Here is a 25890-nt window from a genome sequence, read left to right as displayed (position 1 = left end):
CCACGGCAGTTCAAGCTGGCTTCAGACATGAACTCCTCCTGCCTGTACAGCAGTGACCACTCTGCCCACCCTCAACACTTAACCTTGACAGGCCCTAGTGGCACTTGTGCTGTCGGGTCACTGTGATGTACATGCTTCTCACAGCCTGTGTCTGTCCTGTGAGGTAACTATATATTCACTGCCTTCTGTGTGTCCCAAACCTGTCCCTTTCCTTGTCTTCACTGCTGAGATTCCCTGAGCTTCCCCTACGGTTACCTGACGTCAGGACTTGTCATGCTGTAATCTGGTGCTTTACATTCAGTCGCAGGTGGCTTATGTTATGAACTGTTTCACAGTGGAAAGGTAACTCGTGAGAAGGAACTTCATCAGACTCCATGAGGCGCATGCAGCTCTGTGGGGGAAGGTGTTACCCATGCCTTAAAGACAACAGTTGTAACAACAGCAAGATGCCATTGTGCTGCTTTCTTCAAGGGCGGGGGAGAATGAAGAAATGTCATTGCCGAATAAGACAAGATGCTGCCGTGAACATCATGTACTTTTCATGACTTAGACGAGCTGTTTTGGGGGTCTCTGTGACCTGTTTAATCTGCTTTTATTTTCACAGTGTTCCACCATGCAAGGGGGTGGGGCTGGCTTTCTTGGTTTATAAAAAACAAAACAAAACAAAACAGTTTGTTTTTTTTTTTAATTTCTGGAGCATCGGTTTTGATGGGTCCTTGCTTTTGTATTTTAATTTTTACATTGTTATTGAAGCATAATTTAAAGTCTACGAATTCATTCCTTTAAAGTCCAACACGTATTGGTTTCTACTAAATGTACAGAGTTGTATAACCACGATAAAAAATCTATAAAGCCTCCATATCCCTCCTGAACTCGCCTACGCTGTCCCCTGATGGTCCCCTCCAGGCCCACACAGCCTGCAGTCGGCTGCAGGTCTCTTCAGAATTGCCCTTTCCATACATTTCTTACATACGAACAATGCGCTGTGCAGCATTTAGTTCTACCTTCATTTTCTTGTTATAACATGTATTGGCGCTCTGATGCCTGTATTTCTGAACAGCATTCCCTTGTATGCAGTACAGTGCCATAGAGCTCTATGGCCAGTGGCATTAAGTTATATATTTATGTACAACTTTCTAAGAAACTTAGCTGTTTTTACAAGGAGCTGGTACCAGTTTGTATTCTTATGAGCAATATGTCTGCCTGGTATTGTGGTTTAAATATTGGCATAGTCACTGTTATATTGCTGTGAAAAGGCACCATGGCTAGAGAACTCTTATTAAAGAAAGCATTTACTTGGGGTCTCACTCACAGTTTGAAGGGGTCAGTTCATTGTCATCAGGGCATGGAGTGTGGTGGCATGCATTGCTCTAGAACAGCAGTTGAGAGCTACATTCTGATCTGTAAGCAGAGAGGCGAGGGGTGCGGATGGGTGGGTGAGGGGAGACTGGGCCTGGCATGGGCTTCCCGCAGTGACATACTTCCTTCAACAAGGCCACATCTACTTAAACAGGGCCTCACTTCCGGATCCTTCCCAAACAGTGCCACTCCCTGGTGACTAAACACTCAAATATGTGAACCTGTGGGGGCCAGTTCTTACCCAAACCACCGCAGATGTGGACATTTCTTCAAAAGTGGATAATCTTCTAAATTGAATTGTCATGGGTCTGTATATATTTTGGCTGTGAGCCCTTTATAAAATAAACGACTTAATAATATTTCCCTCATGCTCTGTTTTGAACTTTTCATTTTATTAATTTCTTAGAAGCAAGAGATGTATTTAATATTTTTAGATTTAATTATTATAAACAGTGTGTGCGCACACGTGTGCACGTGTGCATGTGTATCTGTATGCACATGTGTGCACACGTGCTGGGAGAGAGCAGAAGATGGTTACGTGGCACTGGAGTGACAGGCCCTCACGGCCAACTGAGAACCCAGCCAGGTCTTCTACAAGAGCTCTCTACATGCTTCTGACCACTGAGCCATCTCTCCAGCCCCAGGATGTTTATCTTTAATGAGCTCTGAGTCTCTACCTTGTTCTCCTTCATGATTCACAGTATTAGGAATGTTTCTAAGATCTCTCTGACTAGACCAAACCAACATTAAATTCCAGGATTGCCTGGAAATATTTTTGAGTCAATATTTGCACATTGTGTGTGAGATATGAGTTCAAATTCTGTCTTTTCCCCCTTTGATTTACATAGTATTGCCGTATCATCCTGGCACCATTTGCGGGGGGGCAGGGGGAAGAAAACCTGCTGCTTTCTCATTTTGTTTGTGCCTTGTTGATAAGCGTCTGGCCATGAACACCAGGCGCCTCTAATCCTTTGCTAATTATTTATTAGTCACTTCTCATACTAACTCTAAACTGCCTTGATTGTTACAGCCCTGTAGAAAAAAATATTTTTATTTTATGTGCTTGAGTGTGTTGCCTACATGTATGTATTTGCAGTTCGTGTGTGCAGTGCCCGCAGAGCCCAGAAGAGAGTGCTGGACCCCTTGGATCTGGAGTTAAGAGAGATTATGAGCTACATGCCGGTGCTGGAAATCAAACCTGGGTCCTCTGCAAGAATTGGCCAGTGCTCTTAGCTGCTGAGCCATCTCTTGAGACCTTGAGCATCATTTTTTAAATTATGTTTTTAAATTTTCTTCCGACTCTCCGTGATTCTTCTCTTTTCATGTATGTTCAACGTAATTCGTTTCCATGAACTTAAAAAGCCTGGTGGGGTTCTGATTGGATTTGTTCTGAATTTGATCAACTTGGAGAGAATTAATTGACCTCTAATTAGCATTGAATCCTCCGGCTCATGGACACTGTGTATCTTGCCATTTATTTGCTCAGATGACTTCTTTTATTGATGTTTTCTGTGTGGCTTTGAGCATAAAGATGTGCACATACTTTGTTAGATTTACAGATAAGCACTAGGCTTTAAGGCGTGGATGCTTGGAATCTTCAGTTCCTATCATGGTTTTGGTCAGGATTTATCAACTTCTGCTCAAACTCAGACATGTTTTATTGAATCTGTCCAAATACTGGGTTATTGCCTTATAAAAGAGAATATATGGTTCCTAACATTTTAAAATTACTTTCCAAGACGAGCCGAGTTTGGCTCAGCGACCGACTGGTGAGTCATTCTCTGGCTAGCCGGTCCTGTCTTGTGTTCACAGATGCAGGTCAGTGGTTACGTGATATCTGTGAAACTCGCAGAGCTTCCAGGAAAGGACAGGCATGGAACCAAATTGTTTCTTTCTCTACAGGTGTCACAGTGTCCCTGGAAGTGTCCGAGAGCCCTGGCAGTGTCCAGGTGGCCCGGGGCCAGACAGCAGTCCTACCTTGCGCCTTCTCTACCAGTGCTGCCCTCCTTAACCTAAACGTCATTTGGATGGTCATTCCCCTCTCCAATGCAAACCAGCCTGAGCAGGTACCTCTGTTCTGCCTCTCACACCATGGCTCTTTGCTGAAGATAGAGCGAGGGGAAGCATCATGGGGGTGCGTTTGATTTCTAGAGTAGGGCGCCATGGCCAGTGTGCCCTCCCATCGCATTATTAGTAAATATTCTAAGAAGGCTGCTATTGTACAAGGATGTCATCATTGTCATCATGATCTTCACTGGCAGTTGCTAAACATACTCTTCTGAGGGCTTTGTGCAGGACCTTTCAAGTGTTAAAAAGAAAACACGGCTGAGAGGTAAACACTAAGGCAGAGAAGGTGAGGTCTAGTCTTTCATGAAGAGATTGGCACTGACTTGGGTGACTTAGAATGTTCTCTCTAAAGAGAGTGATGATAGCAAGAAGCCATAGGCAGCGGTTTGCTTTGCTGAGTTCTTCACACATTTTCACACAGTCGGTTACCAGCCAGCATGCATCTTTACATAGTAGGCTTACCAACCAGCATGCACCTTAACACAGTAGGCTTACCAGCCAGCATGCATCTTTACATAATAGGCTTACCAACCAGCATGCACCTTAACACAGTAGGCTTACCAGTCAGCATGCATTTGAACATAGTAGGTTTACCAGCCAGCATGTATTTGAACACAGTAGACTTATACCAGCCAGCATGCATCTTAACATAGTAGGCTTACCAGCCAGCATGCATCTTAACACAGTAGGCTTTCCAGCCAGTTCAGACTCTCATACAGTGAGAATGTGCCACACAGAACACATGTGAAAACAGAAGCTACCCCCAGAAGTCTGTATTAGTTATATAAAATAAATTCATAATCTCAGATACAATTAATGAATTGTGGTTAGCATCACAATTTTTTTTTAGCAACCAGTTTTATTTACAAAGATGACTTTATTTTCTGATTCTATTTTAATACGTAACATAGTGAAGTAAATTCTCTGGTACAAAATTCAATAGAAACTTTTAAAATTTTATTTATTTATTTTTGTTTATGAATTTTTCATTTTCTTTTTTTATTATTTAAACACTTTTATTTTTTACATATACACTTATATTATTACACATATATACAATAAACTGCCTATAGCAAGAAGAACCATGACACAATCAGGAATTATATAAATGTTATGTTTTTAGTGTTTTGGCTATTTGTATTTGACAGCCTTGAAAAAGACATCTTTCCTATCTTGGTGTGTCTAAAATTCTGAATGTAAAGCAATCTCCATCACTTGAAAATTACCTACATGGATACATCTTCAAACCATGGAACTTCTGCAGTAGATTAAGCTTTTGGGATTATTTTGTCAAACTACACCACTTTAAGCATCAGTGATGGTGCTAAAGATAGTTTAAAGAGAACTGACTAAGGTTTCCTAAGCATGCACAGGAAGATCCTCATTTTCAGCTCACAGGGCTTTCTGCTATATTATATGTTGAGTCTTCTCCCAAGAATAGTTCATTCTGATAATAGCACTTGGCAAACAAGTAGTTGTGGACTTGCAACACTCCCTCCCTTTTATGGCACTGATACTCAGCTGGCAAGTGGTCTGTCATTCTGTGGCCTAGCAGGAAGAGCATGGCAGTACAAATGCCTTTTGTATTTCATCTCATAGTTAACTTTTTCACTGGCGGAAATGTTTATGTGTTGATAGTTGGGTAGCATTAAAGATGTTTTCTGTGTTCTGATAAACTAAGGAAGGAGAAAGATACTCTAATTTTGCGTGAGAATTTAGAGCCTTAAGACGGTCATGGATGGGGCACTCATAAAAAGTTGCTGACCACCCTGAGAAGTTAACGTTTTTATTTTTGTTGTTGTTGTGGGGTCATTTGGTTTTGTCCACTAGATTATGTGCCAAGGAGGGGCTGCCGTGGCCGGTTGATTTATATACCGTTTCCTTTCGCAGGTCATTCTCTATCAGGGTGGACAGATGTTTGACGGTGCCTCCAGGTTCCACGGGAGGGTAGGATTTACAGGCACCATGCCCGCTACCAATGTCTCCATCTTCATCAACAACACACAGCTGTCAGATACGGGCACCTACCAGTGCTTGGTGAATAACCTTCCAGACAGAGGGGGCAGGAACATCGGGGTCGCTGGCCTCACAGTGTTAGGTGAGTGACAGACACCTCCCGCTACCTTGGGCTTCGCTTAGCGATCTACTCTAAAGCGTGTTTACATCATTCTGCGCTCCCTCCCCGTGTCTTAGTTCCTTCCCCGCCCACTTCTCACCCTGACACGCCTCATCTTGCCTAGTTTCTTACATATGCTCATTCTTACACTGCTAGACAGTCTTTAAAGTTATGTACTTGATGCTATTCTCTCACAGTGCATGAAGGGTGGCATAAAAATCATTTTTAGGGCCCTATAGGACAGAAACTTCTGTCGCGGTAAAACTCAGTCATGAATAATTTGTGAGCAAAAAGCAGAGGTGTCGGCGTGTGTGAGGGTAACGTTATCACTCACTCCATCTGTGACAGGAAGTGGGGCCACCACAGTCTTCAGCTCGCACTTGTGGCGCTGAGGTCATTTTAACTTTACTTCCTTGCCCTCTTAAAGGCATGCTCGTTTCTAGAGGATAACAGATTATCACTTTAGAATGAGATCGGACTGATTTAGAGCCTAGTTATTTAAGACAGTGAATGAGCAAAGTTTAGATTAAAACTTGGCTCTGATCATTCAAACCGGCAACTCTTTCTACCAAATAATGTGGGTCGACTCTGCAGTAAGTACTGAGTTACACTCTCTGCAGCTGCCTGATGTCTCGTTTGTCGGGTCTCTCAGATGGGTCCCTTGTAGAAGCGGTGGCCAAGCAGATCCCTGTTGTAGGAGAGAGGCCATTTCAATGCACTTAGACAGAAGAAGTGCTCAGAAAGGGCCCTTCCTCCTCCCGCCATAGTCCCCACCCACCTCACCCCCTTTTGTCTCCTCGCACTGCTGAATGATTTGAAATATTGATGTCGGGGGTTTCGGATGCTTTTCCTCTTTAGGGCAGAATATGGTTTCGTTCTTGGTGCCCGGTTCTCCCAGACTTCAACCAACTCAGAAAGCTAAGGACCAGGTTGGAGATTTATCTTCTGAAAATAGAACTCATTATATTGAAAATGAATAGCGTTCCGAGTACTCTGAGCACAGTGTGGAGTACTGAAGGAAGTAGATGCTACTCTGATGTTTGTATCTGACAGTTGAGCTTCCCGCATTATCCAAGCTTTAAAAAAAATCTTTTAAGGGGGAACGAAGCCCCTTATTTTATAGTCAATGTCACTTCAAAATAATTAATTTATGTTTTGCTTCACAGTCACATAGTGGTATTGTCAAACAGAACCAGTTCAGGAGGCTGGCTCACCCTAGTACAGTATTTACTCCTTGCCCCTCTGTGTCACCACGCCCCATGCGTGCTAGGCAATCCTCCTGACACTGAGCTGCCTCTGCATGGCCCTGTACCCTCTCATGACTTAACCCTCTTCTCCCACTCACTGCCTGATGCTCAGTGTTATCTGCAGCTCATTTCATAGTCCTGTGTTGCTGAAGGGGGGACTCATTTACTGAGAAGGCTTTAGGACTAAGAACTCTATCACATACTTGAACTCCAGCGGTGTCTGCCTCACCTATATGCAGCTCCCTGTCCTGGGTTATGTTCGCTCCCCTAGTGTAAATGGTCACTTCCTCCTGCTTTGCTGCTTTGGCTGCTTCTGTATCCTTGTTGCTTTTGTCCTTGTCAGCCTGTAATGAGTACAAACTGTTTTAGGTTTTGATGTGTCTCCTACCTTACTGTTCTGTTTTTCTAACTTGAGCCTCACTCTAAGTTGCTGTACCATAAGGCCAAATTTGCTATAAAGTGGGCCCATCTGATCTTTGTAAAATATCACAACACCTCACTAAAGTTAATTTTGTTAAGAGGACAGTTGGTGGGGTCATTTTTTACTCATGGGATGTAGCTGAGTGTGTGTCTTTTCAGCAGTGTCTTTAAAGGCAGTGCGTTGACCCAAAGGATCTCTCGGTTTGGTTTGTTTGGTTTGTTTTTCGAGACAGGGTTTCTCTGTGTTAGCCTTGGCTGTCCTGGACTTGTTTTGTAGACCAGGCTGGCCTCGAACTCACAGTGACCCACCTGCCTCTGCCTCCCCGCCCGAAGGATCTTAAGAATCCTGCTTTAGAGGGAGCATTCAAACCAAGACGCTGAGGTACCTTAAACTGTAACCAAAAGCCATGGCTCCTTTTGTAGATTTGCTCCTTGCCTATGGCAACTGAAGGCCTGGTGTCCACCGCCCTCCTTGATTGTCACCTGGCTTCCTCCACGAGGCTGTCACCCCCACCCATCCACCCACCCCCAGTGGTCCTCGGTTCACCACTGATAAGCATTCCTGTCCTGTTGGCTCACAGTAAAACTGAACTGGTGTTACCCACTCTTCTCATGACAGTCCCCCCTTCTGCTCCGCACTGCCAAATCCAAGGATCCCAGGACATCGGCAGTGACGTCATCCTCCTGTGTAGTTCAGAGGAAGGCATCCCTCGGCCCACTTACCTTTGGGAGAAGTTAGATAATACGTTCAAGCTACCTCCCACAGCCACTCAGGGTACGTACCATGCCGTGGAACCTGCTGGATCAGTAAGTACTCAAGGAACGTAATGAAATTTGATAGTTTCTAACTATGGAGAACTTTGTGCTTTCAACTTTAAGGTGAATGTGGCCTTTTCTTTCTCTTCCATATATTATTTTTTTAAAATGTATCTAGTAGCATGAAATTTTATTTCCTCAGTGGGGCTTTAAAATAGCACCCTGGGGACTTCTCTGAGTTAATGCTAGGACAGTTCTTGACACCTCTACGAATTCACTTTCTGCTCAAGGCACAGGTGCCCATTTTAGCACGAGAGAGATCTCCATAGACATGATTAATTCTCCTGTTTTGGCCTCAAGTCTGCTTAGAGGAAAAAGCTGACAAAGAACTTAGGAAAGGGACCCATGAGCTAAGATCACCCTGGAAAGGTAAAGGTGAGGAGCCACCCGTGCCATCGTGGCTCTGGGTGTGCAAATCCATTCATCCGGATTTGATTGTAAAGGAAGTATTTCTGAAAAATCTCAGATGTTACACAATGAGATGAGATGAATTTATAGGCCTGTGCAAAGCCTTGTTTCAAGAAAATGCAATTCAGTGTCCTTGAGTGCTGTGTCCTGTTTCATATACACTATTTTCCATGATTCATTCTTGGGGCAGATTGACAAGTCTTTATTCAGAGCTTGCCCTTAATGAAAAGGCCTCAGCTGGCCTCAGCTGTGCTGGTCTGTGCCTGCCACAGGAAAGGAAAGCCCCGGGTTGCTGGGTGACATTAGAGGTAGTTAAGAACCAGGGCTACAAATCTGTAAAAGGGCCACAAGTAAACTCCCGATAGAATCCAGAAGAATACCAGTTGACCCTCCTGCCGCCCTTTAATTTACATAGCCCCAATTTCATTATTTTTTAAAACCTTACTTTCAGCATAATGGCATTTAGGTCACTTTTGTCGTGATTGCTGCAGCACCATGGTCCCCCGCTGCCTGTTCCTTGCTAAATGCTCCAGCTACACTGCAGATAAATAGCTTTCTTGTGGACCAACTTGTTAATCTCACTATTGTAAGTGGCATGCCTAAAATAGCTCGTGAAATGCTGAAAACTGAAGTCCAGCTTTGCCAGCAACTATGGCTGCAGTAGTTTACATCTCCAGACCTGTGTTAACCTTTCTGTAAGATGAAGGGGTTTGCAGTATCGTCTAGAACCTCTGAAACATCACTGAGGTTCTGTGATTTATACCCATCTTATTTTTGTGTAGCACTGAAGAAAGGGTGAAATTACAGATGAAGCCATGAACGCACAGCAGCCCTATGTATATGAGCTGAGAGATACACGCAGCAAGGACCTCCTGTGTTTGATAAATCTATATTTGCATCTTGAGAATTCTTCAGTATTTCAGGGGTGAAGGTGAACTTGAATGCCAATGATGAAAACGGTGGTCTTTTGTAATTCGGTCTTCGGATAAATTATCAGAATTATTTCACATAACCATATTCATTCTAAAGAAAAATGTGCCACGGTTTTTCTTTAGTGTCACATCTTGATACTTGTGTTACCAAAATAGATCTTAACTTATACCCCAAACAACTTAAATAACTTTCTTCTAGGAGATTTACTTAGCTGATTATATTACAATGTTTTAAAACTTGAACTCCTGGTGCATTTTCTGAGAAAATAATATTTGGTACAAGGGGAGGGCATCCTATGAGGTTGACCAAACAGAACAACATTTTGGAATTAGTAGTGTCTCTTACATGTAGGGCTTGAAGGAGCTCCCTCTGGCAAACTTGTAGTGATTTAGCATAAATGCATAATCCATAGAATGGAATGATAATTTCTGACTCCCTTCTAAGAGGTATAAGTGAAGATGGGGGAAGCATTGTCTTACAGTAGAGCTAACTAATGCACATGAAGAAATGATACAACAGCAATATTGATTGATGCCTAAGTCATAAGCAAAAGATTGACGAATACCACATTTTTCTTACAGTCCCATAGAACGATCCCACAAATAAATGACCAAGATTATTGTTGTTTGTTTTTATTTTGTAGGGAGGGGGAGACATTGGGGAGGGTTTGAGACAGGGTGTCACTATGTATCTCAGGCTAGCCCAGAACTCACTATGTTAGTCCCACAAGGCTTGAGCCACAACACCTTACCTGAATATCCTTACGAATTTTAAGACGAACCACCGAGAAACAAAACTAGAACTCGTAAGATAGAGGAGCAAAGTAAAGATTGTGAAGGACCCTCGGGGGCTCGGCATGTAGCAAAGACTGCTTACCTTGCGTGCATGAAGCCTGAGTTCCATCCCCCAGCGCTACATAAAGCCAGCTATAGTGGCACATGCCTATAATCCCAGCACTCAGCCAGTAAAGGCAGAAGAAGGTCAGAAGGTCAAGGTCACCCCAGGCTATATAACAAGTTCCATATAACAAGCCTGGGATACATGACTGCATCCCTGTCTAAAACAGGGATTACCCTTATTACATCACTGTAGAAGGTGTGGGTGGAGCTGGGGTCAGTAAAGAGAAAATTTGGCAACTATAGCGAAGTCAGACAGATTTAAACATAGTAGTAGCTGGTAAAATGATTTCAGATAATCAAAGGTTAGAGGCTCTGAGGGTACCGATTAAAAATCAAATTAAGTTCACAAACACATGACGAGTTAGAGACACACTTAAGCCACTGTGTGGAGAGCTGGAAGCCAAGGAGCCATAGAATAGAAACATCCTGACAAGAACTGATGAAGAAAGGTATTACAGCCTTTAAGTAGAGAGGGTAAAAGAAACCAAGAAACACATTAAGTGGAGAACAAGTGAGCTCTGGGGAGTCTGTGAGCTCCTGATAAGACAGCTTAAGTGGGCAAGGGAGATGACTTTGTGGTTCCTAAACATATCCTCATCATCAGACACTGCCTGAAAAGGATGCTGTAGTGCCACAGCCATAGAGACTGAGTACAGTCATTAATAAATGGCATATGTGATGTGCATACCCATCCCAGTGCCTCCAGGACAGTATTCTGCAGGCCTGTGAGTCCTGACTATCCCTGCTCACTCTCTCCAAGCACAGTGATCCCTGGGAAGTCATTCCTATCAGACAGATGCCTGTGGCAGAGCTTCACACACGTGTTCCTTCTGCCTGGAAGCCTCTCCAGCCCGTGTGTTCATGTGGCTCATTCCTGCTTGTTTTAATCTTCCCTACTCTCTCCTCCACTCAGTGGCGCTCACACTGAGCCCCTCATTCACAGTCAAAGCTCGCCGTCCTCCAGCTGGTCCATTTTGTCCTGCTCTGTTTTTTCCACATGGAACACATTGTGTATCTGCTGGAGTACTTTATTGACTCCTCAACTACTAGGGTGCGCTGTAGAGAGTGGGGTATCCTGGCCTGTCGTCTAATGTGTCTTCAGCACCTAGGACAGCTACTGGTCGTCAAAAGGCATTTGATGAGTGAGGGAATGGATTCTAACTTTCAAATGGCGAACAAGAGAATAAAGGAAATCAAAAGGAGTGTTTTAGCATGGCAGACTAAGAAGGAAAGTTATGCAAAAGTATTGGGAATACAAAGGAACACAGACCTTTAAAATTCATAGGATTATAACAGTAAAGTAAATATTTAAGAAGTCCGTATACATGGCCGATACTGTTCTAAACATTTCATGGGTGTTATTGTTTAATCATGATCCAACCATAATCCAGTTACTTGGACTGTGTTATTTTACACATTAAGACAAAGATCCACAGTCATATTTCAGTCCTGGATCCAGGAGGCAAAACCGCTTTTCACTCAGGAACTCCCTAATCCTTTTACTCGGCTTCGATATAGAAAATACTGTGAACAAATTGATGCCACATACCAGAAACTGAAGTAAACCCGTTAAAAATAAACTAGATCAGTAGAAACACCAACTACACATACACACGGGATGAGCCTTCCCGGGGAATCCTACAGACGTATCAGCTGTTCCTCGTCTTCTTGCTCCCTCACGCTGGCTTCAAAGAACAAAAAGCAAGAAAAGCTGCCTAGTTCATGTTATGAGATTGCTTGATATGAGGACATTAAAGTGGCCACAGCAGTAAAACAAAACAAAACCAAACCACCATTGGTCGCTCTCCTCTGTGATCCCGTGGTCCCTCTATCAGCACAGTGAATGGAGCAACTCCTTAAAACCACACGACTGTCCTCCAGAAATGCAACAGCACTCTAACACCAGAGAAGGTGACGTTTAATTAGTTTACCATTTAAGTGGGATACTTAGTTATGATGCTGTCTTGGGCATTATACATCTTTATTCCCACCAACTTTATCAAGTCATGATTTAAAAATAAGACTTTCACATACTTAGAGTACATACCACACTTGGTACATGTAGATTATCAAGTCATGATTTATAAATAGGACTTTCACATACTCAGAGTATATACCACACTTGGTACATGCGGATGTTGTGAGGTGATGACAAGCTAATGAATCTCATCAGTTCACAAAGCTATGGCTGTTTTGTGTGTTATAGTGGGCAGGCTAGTCAACCTTAAGATCTCCTCTTAACGAATCTTGAGCATATAACAGTGCCGCTGACATGTTACCATGTTGTGTGTCACGTCTCCAGAATATGTAGCACAACTGAAGCTTTGTTCCCTTTAAGCAACATCTTCCCACTTCCCCCAGCTCCCTGGCTGCCATCATTCGATTCTTAGCTTCTGAGTTTGGCCCTTTTAGTTTGGGGAACCATGACAAGCTTTGTTATCTACAATCAAAACCTAAATGTTATAGAAATGTACAGATCAGTAAACTGTAAAAATCAGAAGGTAGATCAGTGAAGTAAATAGTATAGTCTTTCCTGATACCAAAAAATAGCAATTTAACATGGTTATGACACCCATCACAAGGTACATTGCCACTAACACTGTGCATTGTGCCCTACTACCACTGACCTATTATCTGTATGTTAATGTATGTGTTCTTTTGGCTTTACGTTGATACCATTCAATAACCTTTTAGTGAAAGATTAAATATATGATTGCCATTTTTTCATATCATAAAAATTCATTTCACAAAATTCTTACTGGGATTACCGTGTAGATTTTTAACCTCCTACCAGAGGATGTTTAAATTGCTTTTAAATTGTGACTTTATTTTTGGCCCAGTATATTTTAGGAAATAGCTTTGTAACTTCTGTTATATCATAAGAAGTTTTCCCAAAAATATAGCTTTATGTTTGTTCTGCCCAGCCTTTGGACTGTTGTGACATGATGTTGCCAAGGTTCACACAGAGAAAAAAATATACCATCATGTTTAAGTAATTTATGATTTTGTATTGGGCAACATTCATAGCTTTTTTTTTTACTACATGCCACAAACTGAACATGCCTAGCAGATTTTTAAATCTGATGTAAGACATTTTGAAATTATATGTGTGTGTGTGTGTACGTGTGTGTGTGTGTGTGTGCGTGCGTATCAAACACTATAATCTGTAGTACATATTCTAACATAGCAATCTGTAGTTTACTGTACATAAAAATCACCCGAGTGTTTACTGCATGTCAATTCCCATGACCGCCTCCAAATATTCTGAGTCAACTGACCTGCAGTAGCATCTAGCGTTGATGCTCTAAATAAATAATGTCTCATGTACAGCCAGAAATCACTTAACTAACACATCAGCACACCAAGCAGGGTATACCTGATGCTGTACAGGGTGACTGTTTCAGGGGTGACCTGTTCTCGAAGCTATTCGGCCTCCTGGTTGTCAAGGGCTTCGGTAAACACAGTGGCTCTTCTCAGTGGCTCAGCAGAACTTTAACTCAGCAAGAAAGATCTGTGGGATACAGTTAGGACTGCATCCTTTGGGCCTGACTCAAAGAAGGAGAAAAACCCTCACAAATCCAAAACCCAGATAGAGAACCTTAAAACACCTCATGTTTTTTAATTAGGGCAAATAATTACTGTTAATCTCTGATATTCTTTCTTTTGGAAAGTGAAACATTATAATTTTATTTATCAGTAGTTAACAGTTTCCAAAGCTAAATTCTACATCTTTTTTTTATATTTCTAAGAACAACGTGGCTGGCCCTGTTCATTTGTAATTGAACCCAGGGCAGCGTTAAAATGGTCTCTGCAGATTGCTTAAGACCTCTGTGCAGAGCTTTGCTGGAAATCACGCAGCTGGAACAGGGGGTGATCTTAAGAGTCACTGTGGTCTGATGCTGTTGTATTACAAGGGAGAAATCCAAATTAACAAAATCAGAGATGAGAAGGGGGTCATCAGCAAAATGCACTGAGAAGTCCAGACAATCATAACCTGTGTCCGCCAGCTTGGAAAATCTTAAAAAAAAAAAAAAAAGTAATTTTCTCAATACCTACCACTAACCAACGTTAAATCATCAGCATGTAATTTAAACAGACCTATAACCCCTATTGAAATAGAAGCAAGCAGTCATTAAAGATCTCCCTACCAAAAAAGCCCAGGGCCAGATGGGTTCAGCACAGAGTTCTACCAGACTTTCAAAGAAAAGTCAGTGGCAATACTCCACAAATTATTCCGTAGAATAGAAACACATCATTACCCAGTTCACTTTACAAGGATACGGTTAATCCTAATATCCTCACCACATAAAGACTCAACAAAGAAAGAGAATTAACAGACTTTTGTGTGACAAAACTTTTTCCGGGGAGACAAAATACTTATCTACTCACCCCTAATAGGGATCCCACAATGGAACAAAAGATACTACTGAAGTCCAACTTGAAGAACTATTTGGTTTATTTGGCTCACTAACAGGAGTATGGTGAGGGGCTACTTACAGGAGCAGAAACGACTCAAAAGACAGCTGCATCATTAAGGCCTACCCCCCCCCCCCAAGCACCGGTGGCTGCTCACACACCTGGGGATCAGAAGCACACTGCACATGCTACAGACCACTCGACAGATGGGCGAGCGTCCTTTCCAGGTGCCTCAGTTGGGCTAAACGTCTTCCAGGCAGCTAGGCTGGTTTCTGCTGCTTCCACCACGCAGCTGGGCTGGTTCAGAGTCCTCTTTGCAGTTTTTTTCCTCCGAGAGTCCTCTTTGCAACTCACCTTCCTTTCCTCTAAGAGGGACTCTGAACTTTTATTTTTCACTCTGGCAGGTGGGAGTGGGGGGGGGGGTGGAGTGGTGTGAATCTGGTGAGTTTCAGGAACTTCCTGAAGTTGTTTATCTTCCTGTTTAAAGAGCCCCCCTAAAGGGACAGAGTCTGTTCAGTCTTGCAGGAAACTGTTAGACAACACAGACCAATGTCCTGTATGAACACAAGTGCAAACGTTCTTAATAAATGTTGTAAACTGAATCCAACTACACACAAAAAGATCATCATCCGTCATGATCAAGTAGGCTTCATCCCAGAGACGTGGGCTTTGTTCAACATATGTAAACTGATAAATGTAATGCACCGTGTAAACAAACTGAAAGACAAACACACGATCATCTCATTAGATGCAGGGAAGGTCTATGACAAAATCCAACACCCCTTCATAATAAAATCCTGGCTACATTAGAGATACAAGGGACATGCCTCAGCATAATTGAGTCAGTTTACGGGAAGCTCCCAGCCAACCTCAATTTAAATGGAGAAAACAAGCAATTCAGTAAAATCCTGAACAAGACAAGACTGTTCACTCTCGCCATACGAGCCCCTGAAAAATCCCATTTCCGACAAAAGAACCACAACTATTTCCTCACCTGGTCTGAGAACTTAATGTGATTGTCACGGAAGAAGGACAGTTTTTGTGCATTTAAGCTTTTGAATAAGTTGGTGCTTCCCTGTCCCTCCCCCCATTTGCTTCATGACATTCCATTCTTACTGGAGACAACATGGAAAAAGGAAACAAGGGCCATGGAATGTTCCCCATTACAGCTTTAAAAAATGCTAGAGGTTACAACGAAAAGTACCACACACAGACTGCGAGAAGCGTTACGTAACACTCGAGGAGTCTGGATGTTCTCTCTGACAACACTTGCGTTTTCAGTGATGTGTAGCCAGAGAAGATAGCAAGATGCGCATTGTAGAAGTGCCAGGCATGAGAATGACAAGGCTTTCCAGTCAGGACCTGGGTACGCGATCAGGAATCCCAGGAAGAGGGGCACTGGCAAGTGTGGGAATTCCGAAAAGGCCAACAGGATAAAAGAAGACGCCTTGCTTAGGGTTCCCTCATTCCACCTTTGACTTCCATTGAAGGAAATCTCAGAGTCCATACCGAGCAGCAGCCTGCAGCAGAGAAGAATGCAGGCCGAGCTCCCAGATGACATCCCCTGGGATGTCATGTGTCAAGTATATATTGATGACTTCTCTTTGACATACTTAGGCTTTATCTCAATCACTGGCTGCTTTCTATTTGAACATGGCTTGTATTTTTTTAACTGAATGATCATGCCTCTCATCTGTAAATTTAAAAAAATCCAATCATCTAAAAAAATTTAAAAAGAAACAGGAAAAAAAAGTGAGGGTGACAATGAGCATCCAGGTCACAAACGAGAGGCTTTGATGAATGAAGAAGGCTCTGATCAGGTGCTCAGTGGAGGAGACATGAGGAAGGTTAACATTCAAGATGGATGCTAACATAAAACAGTCACCATTTTAACTCAGCCGACACTGACGCCAAAATGACACATAATTCATTTATGTCTCTGAGCGAAGACTAAACCTACTGACTAGTATACAAAATGTCACACAGCATTCAAATTTTCTCTTTACGAATGGTTGTTACAATATTAACTTTATAATATTATCCTCAATTCTTACTAAGATTTTATTCTATGTGTCCGTCTGTCTGTGTGTGGTTATGTGTACTTGAGTGCAGGTGCCCATCGAAGCCACCCTATGGGGTTGGATGCCCCGGAACCGGAGTCACAGGCAGCTAGGAGCTGCTGGCATGGGTGGTGGGAACTTACCTCAGGTCCTCTGCAACAACATGACATCTCTGGCCCCACCGTTGTGTTCTTAAGTAGATCTTTATTTGGCATGTATTTTGTGTTGTTTTCCCTTTTGGTTTTAACTTTCTCATCAAATGTTTGTTTCAGGGTGAGATCATGTTTGCATATAATTGTACTCCATCATATTGGCTTAAACAACATTAAGCCGTGTATTTATATCTTTTTAACAGAACTTTTCTCATACTTTTATATAAGAAGTTACTCACTGCTATTGTGATAATTCATTCTTTAAGATGTATAAAACATGAAATTACAGACTAATTTTGTTTGGGACTCTTATTACTTCTGTAAAATTCCAAATATTGACATGTACTCAGAATTCAAGGAACTAGAGGATTTCCTACATTTCTTAACCAAGTTTCCTCGGGATTTAAATATATTTATTAAATAAATACATATTAAAAATACACATCCCAAGAAATTCCTATGTAGATGCATCACCAGACAGCATCCTGGTCCCGTTAACATTCACTGTCTCACCCAGTTCTCATAGGTACAGGATCTTTCCTAGTTCCTGGTTCACAATTACAGACGAGGGAGCTGGCACACACACCCTTAAGCAGGTAGCATCCCCAGGCCCACATAGCCAGCAGGAGGCTGCACAGACTTAAACCCAAGTGGTCTGACCCCCAAACACCTGCTCTCAGCTGATGCACTGTTGACCCAGCCAGATGCGGGCTCCAGAACCAAGAAGAACAGGCAGAATTGGGGCTAATCATGTGTATTTGTTTCTCTGATTCTGAAGAGCCTGCTAGGCCAGCAGAACAGCCTGTGTGGGATTCAGTGCTTGGACAAAGTAAAACAGTAGGTCCTGCTGTGTTTTGCCTTCCCACACTGTAGTTGCCCAAATTTCACATCCCTATTTGGGAGAAGGAAGCCCTAAAGAACTGCTGCCTTCGTCCTTAATTTCAGTAAATTGCTCCTGTCCCAGCACAGGCCTGCCTGGCTTCAGGGTGGGATGTTTACGAAGGGGTTGCTCCCAGCTCAGCTTTGCCTGCTTTGTTTCTTCTTAATCCCTTTTTTTTTTTAAATCAGTGTGCTTATCTGATCTATCACCTGATTCTATCTAAGCGGTACCATGGTGGGGCAGCCTTGCCGAGCCACACGTTCTTACTGTCTTTGCTCATAGTGGGTAGGTACAGACAGAGGAAGAGAGGAGGAGGAGGAGGAAGAAGGAAGAGAGAGAGGAGAGACAGAGGAGAGAGGGGAAGAAGGAGAGAGAGAGGAGGGGGAGAGAGGGAAAGAGGGAGAGAGGAGAATGTGAGGAGAGGGGGAAATAATGCATGAAAATATTGACTTTGTTATGTACAATGCAATCCAAAGTCACTATCTTGTCATAGTTATGTAAGATATCCATATAATACGGATTTAACCTTTTAAATACTCCCACAGAAAAGGGCAAACACTCAGTCTCTTTCCTTTGTCTGGCCTGTGATATTGATGTTTCTTCAAGTTCATGTTTGATGACTGCCAGCCATGAACACACCCCATTGTATCGTGTTTGAAGGCTTAGACAACTGACAGCATTGGTATATGGGAAGCTGTGCCTGTGGCTTCCTCCTCGCCTGCACTCTGTTCGGTTTCCAGATGCACAGGAGATGCCCATCCCTGTGCACCGTTAGCAACCTGAGGGCTGTGGCCCTGGCCGGCATTGGACCCACCTACTGAGGCTCCTTGCCTTCTTGCTTCATTAAGGTCTGCACTGTCAATCATCCTGGCACTGTCCTCTGGATTGCCCAGTACAGAGAGAGGGTTGTCATAAGTATTTGTGCAGTAAATGAAGGAATCGATAAAGCCAGGCTAGGCTCTCTGCTTCTGGCTTTGATGTAGATAAAGATGAAAGCCACCAACAGATAAACTAAGGTATCTGGCCAAACCTTAGTCCTGTATAAAGGTCAAGCCAGAGTGGAGACAGTTCCCAGTCTAGGCTCAGGCATCCTTGGACTTTGGGTCTGGTACTTGTCACGTGTGACATTACGTTTGCCCTGCTTTGGATGGTTCTGATGACAGATGTGTTTCTTTCCAGCTATAGGGAGGCAGTGAGGCCCAAAGCATAGATATTAGATGCCGTCCATACAATTGCAGCTTGTAGCAACCCACTGTGTATTCTTATTAGCCACCTAAAATTTCAGTGCCTTTATTTGTTCAGTAGGCTAATAACAAAAGTATCTCTCAAAGGGTCATTGGAAAAATAGCAGTATATGAAAATTTGCCCAGTGATTTGCAGACTTTTGTTCTTGTGGTAAGTCATTTGTAGGAATAAATGACTAAGCTGTGTTGGTACTTTTGAGTTGCCTAACTGTTACCAGTTAGAGCATTTCTCAATATGCCAGTGTGGCAGCTTTGAAATAAAGCACACAGCAAAACCTCCTTCTGTGGGGGGGCAACAATCACTGGCTACTCTGGCCTTTTCCACTCTGGATCCACTGATGATTTGAGTCAAGGTCAAGCTTCCCTGAGCTGTTCCTAGGGGGTGAAGGGGCTCAGTGGGCCCCTAATGCAGGCCTATTCCTGCCGTGCATGGCGTGCCCTCAGTAGATGACTTCGGCTCAAGGGAAATTCTGTGAAAAGATGATGTGGTCTGAGGCTTCTCCTCTCCCCCTTCCCCTTCCAACATGGCGATACTTGGAGCACAGAGAACTCTTTCTCCATCGTGTACAAAGGGAACCATTTAGGCTCTAACCTGACCTTCATGTCTGCGTTTCCCTAGAGTTACAACATGGCGCTCTGATCACAGACCCTCAAGGACAGGCTGTTAGCTCCCTAGCCAGGGAAGACTACCAACATTCATTATGATTTGCTAGTCTGCAGCTCCAGTTTCAAGATTGTCCTCAGTTAGGACAATCCTTAGTATTTCTGCATCTTTAATATGCCATCACGATTTTCCTTAACATTTGTGAACCACCAGTTCCTCTTCCCACAAAAAAAAAAAAGAAGGAAAAGAAAAAGAGAAGAAAATCTGCAACTCCCCTGTGTGTGTGTGTGTGTGTGTGTGTGTGTGTGTGTGTGTGTGAGATGACATCTTTGTACTGATTCCTTTGTTTTCTTTCTTCATCCCATCAAGCTGTCACTTAATTATTGTCTTTGTGACAGATCAGGTCCAGGGAACAGTCACCATCCGGAATATCAGTGCCCTGTCTTCCGGCCTGTACCAGTGTGTGGCCTCTAATGCCATCGGGACCAGCACCTGCCGCCTGGATCTCCAGGTTATCTCACGTAAGAACACAGAACTAGAAGGCCACCCCAAGGTGCAGGCGGTGAAGACTGATAAGTCATACAATGCAGGGTTCTATACAGTTGTCTTGAGATTGTGCGAAGAAGAGTAAACAAGTTCTTTTAACCACTGTTGAAAATACTTTATAAAAAATTTGCTACTTAGCCGGGCAGTGGTGGCGCATGCCTTTAACCCCAGCACTTGGGAGGCAGAGGCAGGTGGATCACTGTGAGTTTGAGGCCGGCCTGGTCTACAAAGCGAGGCCAGGACAGCCAAGGCTAACACAGAGAGACCTTGTCTCGAAAAACCAAAAAAAAAAAAAAAAAAAAAAAAAAAAATTTACTACTTAAGCCTCTTTGATATGCTGATCATTGTGACAAAATGTCCTGTCAAGACAATCAGAGCCACACTAGTCTTCAGGTCATGGCACCATGGACGTAAGTGACATAAATGACGTTCATGTTGGAGCTCTCATAATATACTTGTGTTTACCCCCTCCCCCTGCCCTAATTCCTTGTACCTTCTGGGCGCTCAGTTACAGACAAGCAATTCAGAGCACTTTTTTTGTTGCGGGAGGATCTAGGTAATTTAGATTGTTTGTAGAAGGGAGTCATGTGACTAGGGTTGAGGCCATGAAGCATCTGCGATCCAAGGCTCTCTTGGGAATCTAAGGCAGCTTGAGTTGGCACTGTCTCATGCCAAGCTCCAGCGGCCGCTATCCTGGGGCCTTGGGCGGGAGGGGGGTGAGGGGGGGCAGAATCTTGAAAGTTTACTTACTCAACAGTTACAGAAAGCCTCCTGGGACTGTTCAAGGTCAGTGGAGGTCTAACTTGGTGTAGATGGGATGTACGTTTTAAGCAGACTTAGTTGTGTGACTAGGTAAGAGTTGCAGGGCATGTGTCATCCCTCTGTGTTTTATTTACATCTGACTTAACTCTTTTTCAGCCCAGCCCCGAAGCGTTGGAGTAATAGCTGGCGCTGTTGGCACTGGTGCAGTTCTTATCATTGTTTGCGTTGCACTGATTTCAGGGGCGTTCCTTTACTGGAGAAGCAAAAATAAAGAGGAAGAGGAGGAAGAGATTCCCAATGAAATCAGGTCAGTCTATCCAGATTCCTGATCTTGCAGAGACAGCGTGTATTTCTGTTCATTTTAGAGTCAAGGTTTCTTTGCTAATCTTATAAACTCTGATGGGTCAAGGTAGTGAAAAGGTCCAAATGCCATTTTCTTGTTATGTAGATGACTTTTCCTCATGGTCATACTCATTTTTATTTGCAAAGATCCTTCAGGAACTTAAGTAGGATGAGGAGCCACCCCTCCCCGTCCCCCCAGGCCCCCACACCTCCACATCTGCAAGGTAGATAGTGACGGTCACACCAGAACAGTTAGCCCGTAAAACACATGTTTTATGTTGGCCAGTCTAATAGCTGGGAACAAGCCAAAGCAGGAGGATCACCTTACAAACACACCAGCTTCTCCGCCTACTCATGCACTGCACCATGGCTTGGTGCACTATAATAATATACAACTATATCAACACTATAATAATATACACCAGGCATTGTACTTTATGTAAAAATAGTGTTGCTTGATGCTTCTGGAGGCAATAGGTCTAAGGGCTGGCATCTGCTGATGGCTTCCTGTCTGAATGTCCAGACAGCACATGGCCTCACATAGTGAGGCACAGGGAGTAAATGTACCTGTCTGATCTTTCTCTTTCTACAAAGCAGCTGAGATTTGGTCACGGTGTCCTACGCCGATGACCTTATGTAGTCTTAAACAGCAGTTGGGGCTCTTGCCTCTCAATGCCATAGTCAATTACATTTCACCTCAGGATACCCCTCAGTGGAGATCAATTTTCAGCCCTTAATTTTATTTCCTCTGTGGACATTCCACGACATAAAAACTATAGCAAGCAGTTCAAAAAAAAGAATACAAATGTGTTAAGGAAAAAAAAATGTCAAAATGGTCTTTAAAGAAAAATAGCTCACGGGATTTGAGGGTCCCAACTGGCTCAGACCTGGCGTCATCGTACCCTCGCATACTTTAAGGAACGGTGTCTTCTCAGCAAGGTGTACTCAGCCTTTTAGGATTTGACCCCCTTGCTTCTCTGTCTTCCTCTCTCAGCTACCTGCTCTGTCTGTTCCCATGCATTAGCGTCTCATTAGCGTACTGCAATGGTTCCTCAAGCTGGTAATAGTGTCTAGACACCGTGAATGCTTTTTTCAACATCTCCATGTGTTTAGCTTGCTTTCCTTGGTGTTTCATGACAACTAATTCAGTGGACGAGTTGCCTTCTTTTTAGTTAAAAGAGATGCGCTTAAATATATATTTATATTTTATGTACTTTATTGATATATAACTTTATCTTTGTTTCATTTCAGAGAGGATGATCTCCCACCTAAATGCTCCTCTGCCAAAGCATTTCACACAGAGATATCCTCCTCAGAAAACAACACGTTGACCTCTTCCAATACCTACAACAGTCGATACTGGAACCACAATCCCAAGCCCCATAGAAACCCAGAGTCATTAAACCACTTCACTGACTTACGCCAGTCCTTCTCTGGCAACGCCGGCATCCCATCCATCTATGCAAATGGGAACCATCTGGTCTCTGGCCCACAGAAGACTCTGGTAGTGACAGCCAACAGAGGGTCGTCACCCCAGGTCATGCCCAGGAACAATGGTTCAGTCAGCAGGAAGCCTTGGCCTCAGCACACACATTCCTACACTGTCAGCCAAATGACCCTGGAGCGGATTGGTGCAGTTCCTGTCATGGTGCCTGCTCAGAGTCGGGCGGGGTCCCTGGTATAGGACGCTTGAGGATGCTGTGTTCAGAAGACTGATGAATGAAACGCCTCTAGACAAGGGGAAGAGTGGGGTGGTTTGTGCTGGAAAGAACATTTGCTACGACCACATTAGTAAAAAGCACAAAGGAGGAGGGATGGCGTTCCCTGGCCACTGCCATGCGTGAAGCGGCCTGGGGTTATTTCCTCATGAAGACTCAAGAAGACTGTATCCCCACCACAGCTGTCTTGAGATTCAGTTAGAAAGGAATAAATGCTGTATGTCAAAAGATGTGCCAAGCCAAGGAGAATGCTAGCGGCACAACGGCACTCACAACCCAAACCATGGTCCAGGTAGACCTGTTCTTTAATTCTTGCCTAACTCAATAATTTTTGAGAGACTTAAAGTGCCAGGTGGAATTTAAATATTGAAATTATCTTTTTAAAATAGGTGTCTTTAGAGAACCAACCAACCAACCAACCAATCAACCAGGAGCAGGCTTGTGGTATACTCTGCTTCTGCCACCCCGTTATAATGGCGAGGGCCGAAGGGTACTAGCGACACATTCTAACCAGGCTGGCTCTTTTATCATAGAGGCAAAATTGTACAGAACACAGTTCAGCTAGAAATGGGGAAAAATAAACTTTGTGAACCCCCCTACACACACACACACACACACACACACACACACACACACACACACACACACAAATTTGTTTACCTCTTCCTGAACCTGTACACACACACACACACACACACACACACACACACACACACACACTCTTATTTACCTCTTCCTGAACCATGCACTTCGTATTTGGGATTTTGCTATACTGACAGATTCTTGTCTGCATTAGTCTGGGATTTCCTACAGGTCCATGGCAATTACTGTTCATGATTCCCTGAAAAAAATATTTTTTTAAAAGAAAACTATTTTTTTTTTAAATGCGCGAGAGACAGTGGACTAGGAAAGCAAGAACGTAACCCCCTGTCCGGTGATTGTATCCAGTGACTCAGCGCAAGGCCCCATGCCAGAAGAGTTTTAGGGGGTTGAATGGGCTGGGCTGAAATTGGAGGCAGGCGGGCGGGCTGGGGACCCAAAGAAGCAAGGTTGTGTATGGCATCCGTGCTGCCACACAGGTCACTTTTAATGAGGGCAGCAGCAACTCAGGCCTTTTGTAGCCAGGAAGATAATTCCCTCTTGTTTGACAAGTAGAGGTTAGTAGGTTATTACAGAAAGGGCCCGAAGTAGTTGTTTTGCTTTTTGTTTCTTTCAAAAAAAAACTTTTTTTTTTTTGCAAAAAAATAATAAAGGTTAGACAAATGGGGGTGTATCTTCCAGTGTGCTCTTGGGGAACTGCTCAGCATCTGGGAATTCAGGTGTGCGATTTTGCCTGAATGCATTGTGTACCAGTGTAAAAAGACTCCGCACGCCATCCGTTTGGCTAATTACTTGGCTTGGCTGGCCTAGCAGCTCACCAGATTAATTTACGGACTCACTGCTCTCTACTGTGCTGCGTGTGTCTGGCTGTACTTGTACTGGTGACTATCTTGCCTTACTCGCACTTTAGGGCAACTTACGGTGATTTCTTCCAATGTTTGTTTTTAAATTGTTTGTACTACCGAGCCCACAGTTTTCAAAGAACACTTTTTTTTTCTTACATTCCTTCCGTCCCTCTTCCGCTATACTTCTTGCCTTCTTTCCCTGTGGGCATGGGGAGTGGGAAGAATAGAAACCACCAGTGGCTGCATACACTATTTTTCCCAGAGGGCCACACTCAGAACTTTACTGTTAGGACCATTTCATTGTTGACAAGAAAATAAGTTTACTGTAGTGTTACTTTCTACCCCCCCCCCATTTGATGGTTCTTGACTTTGTAAAAATTTAAATAAATGAATGTCTATACTTTTTAAAGAAAAATGAAAATACCATGTCACAGAAAAGATGAAACTATCAGATGCTGTTTAGAAAGCATTTATCTTGCATTTCTTTATTCTTTCTAATGACCTAAAATTCAATAAAAGTTTATTCATATAAAACATGTAGTCATTGTCATACTAATAATAGATGCGTGACTTTTAATTTAATGTTCTTTTGGTGTTGCATGTATTCTTCTACTCTGTAAAGTAATATCCATAATCATTTTAATGTGCATAGAGTATTTTTTAAATGGCTTAGATTTTCTTAGATTAGACTTTTAAGTGGATTCTAGCCATCACTCATAGGAGTGCTAATGTAGTGGCCTTTTTTTAACATCTACCTGCTTCTGTATCATCAATCTGAAAGTTCCTGAAAATAGGATCCAGGTTGTTCTTACTACTGAACCCACCATCACCTACCACAGTGTAATATACAACTGACTGGGGGCGTCTGAGCTCAAATTGCCAAATCAAACTCGGGGCGTGATTGGATAGTGACTTCAGATATATATCGGAGCATATTTTTCTTCACGAAATGTGTGTTCTTGTATTCAGCCTGCTTTTAGAGTGCTTTTTTTGGTCGTTGTTTTAACTATCAGCTCCGGAGACTTCTCTGTTTACTGTATCTGCTGTTTGGTTTGGTTTGGTTTGGTTTGTGTTTTGTTGTTGTTGACATTTGCGGAGTTTCCCTATTCTGTAGGTTACTTTTTAATTTTCTTCATGGAATCTTTCACAGAGCAAGTTTAAACTAAAATAGGGTCCTCCAGGGTGCCGTGCCTTTCCCTGCAATGCCAGATACTCTAAGTCTGAGGCATAAGGACTGTGAGCTCCCAGCCTGGCTGCGGCAGTCAATCTTCACTGCTTGCTCTTAGCCAGAAATCAGAGAAGTGATGCAAGGCTCCAAAACCGAAATCAGATAAAGTCCACGTGACCATGTCCTCCTCCCTCTTTTTTTTTTTTTTAAAGGAAAATGGTTTTATTTATTCTCTCTCTCTCTCTCTCTCTCTCTCTCTCTCTCTCTCTCTCTCTCTCTCTCTCTCCC

At 43.1% G+C, this 25890-nt stretch overlaps 1 protein-coding gene across 2 annotated transcripts in view; it reads left to right on the top strand.

Annotated features, from left to right (window-relative positions):
- Positions 1 to 24969, top strand: part of IGSF11 (immunoglobulin superfamily member 11) — a 122020-nt gene extending 97051 nt beyond the window's left edge. For both annotated transcript variants that reach the window (XM_084801298.1, XM_084801297.1), the window contains exons 2-7: positions 3262 to 3425; positions 5317 to 5524; positions 7829 to 7984; positions 20020 to 20142; positions 21086 to 21236; positions 22523 to 24969. In XM_084801298.1, the coding sequence (XP_084657424.1) occupies positions 3262 to 3425; positions 5317 to 5524; positions 7829 to 7984; positions 20020 to 20142; positions 21086 to 21236; positions 22523 to 22955 (1235 nt within the window). In that variant the 3' untranslated portion in view covers positions 22956 to 24969. The remainder of the gene's footprint in view (positions 1 to 3261; positions 3426 to 5316; positions 5525 to 7828; positions 7985 to 20019; positions 20143 to 21085; positions 21237 to 22522) is intronic.
- The last annotated feature ends 921 nt before the right edge of the window (positions 24970 to 25890 follow it).

This window comes from Acomys minous (genome assembly GCF_964271855.1).
Source record: "Acomys minous genome assembly, chromosome: 11".
In the NCBI taxonomy this organism is placed as follows: domain Eukaryota; kingdom Metazoa; phylum Chordata; class Mammalia; order Rodentia; family Muridae; genus Acomys; species Acomys minous.
This window is presented reverse-complemented; position numbering and strand designations above follow the sequence as displayed.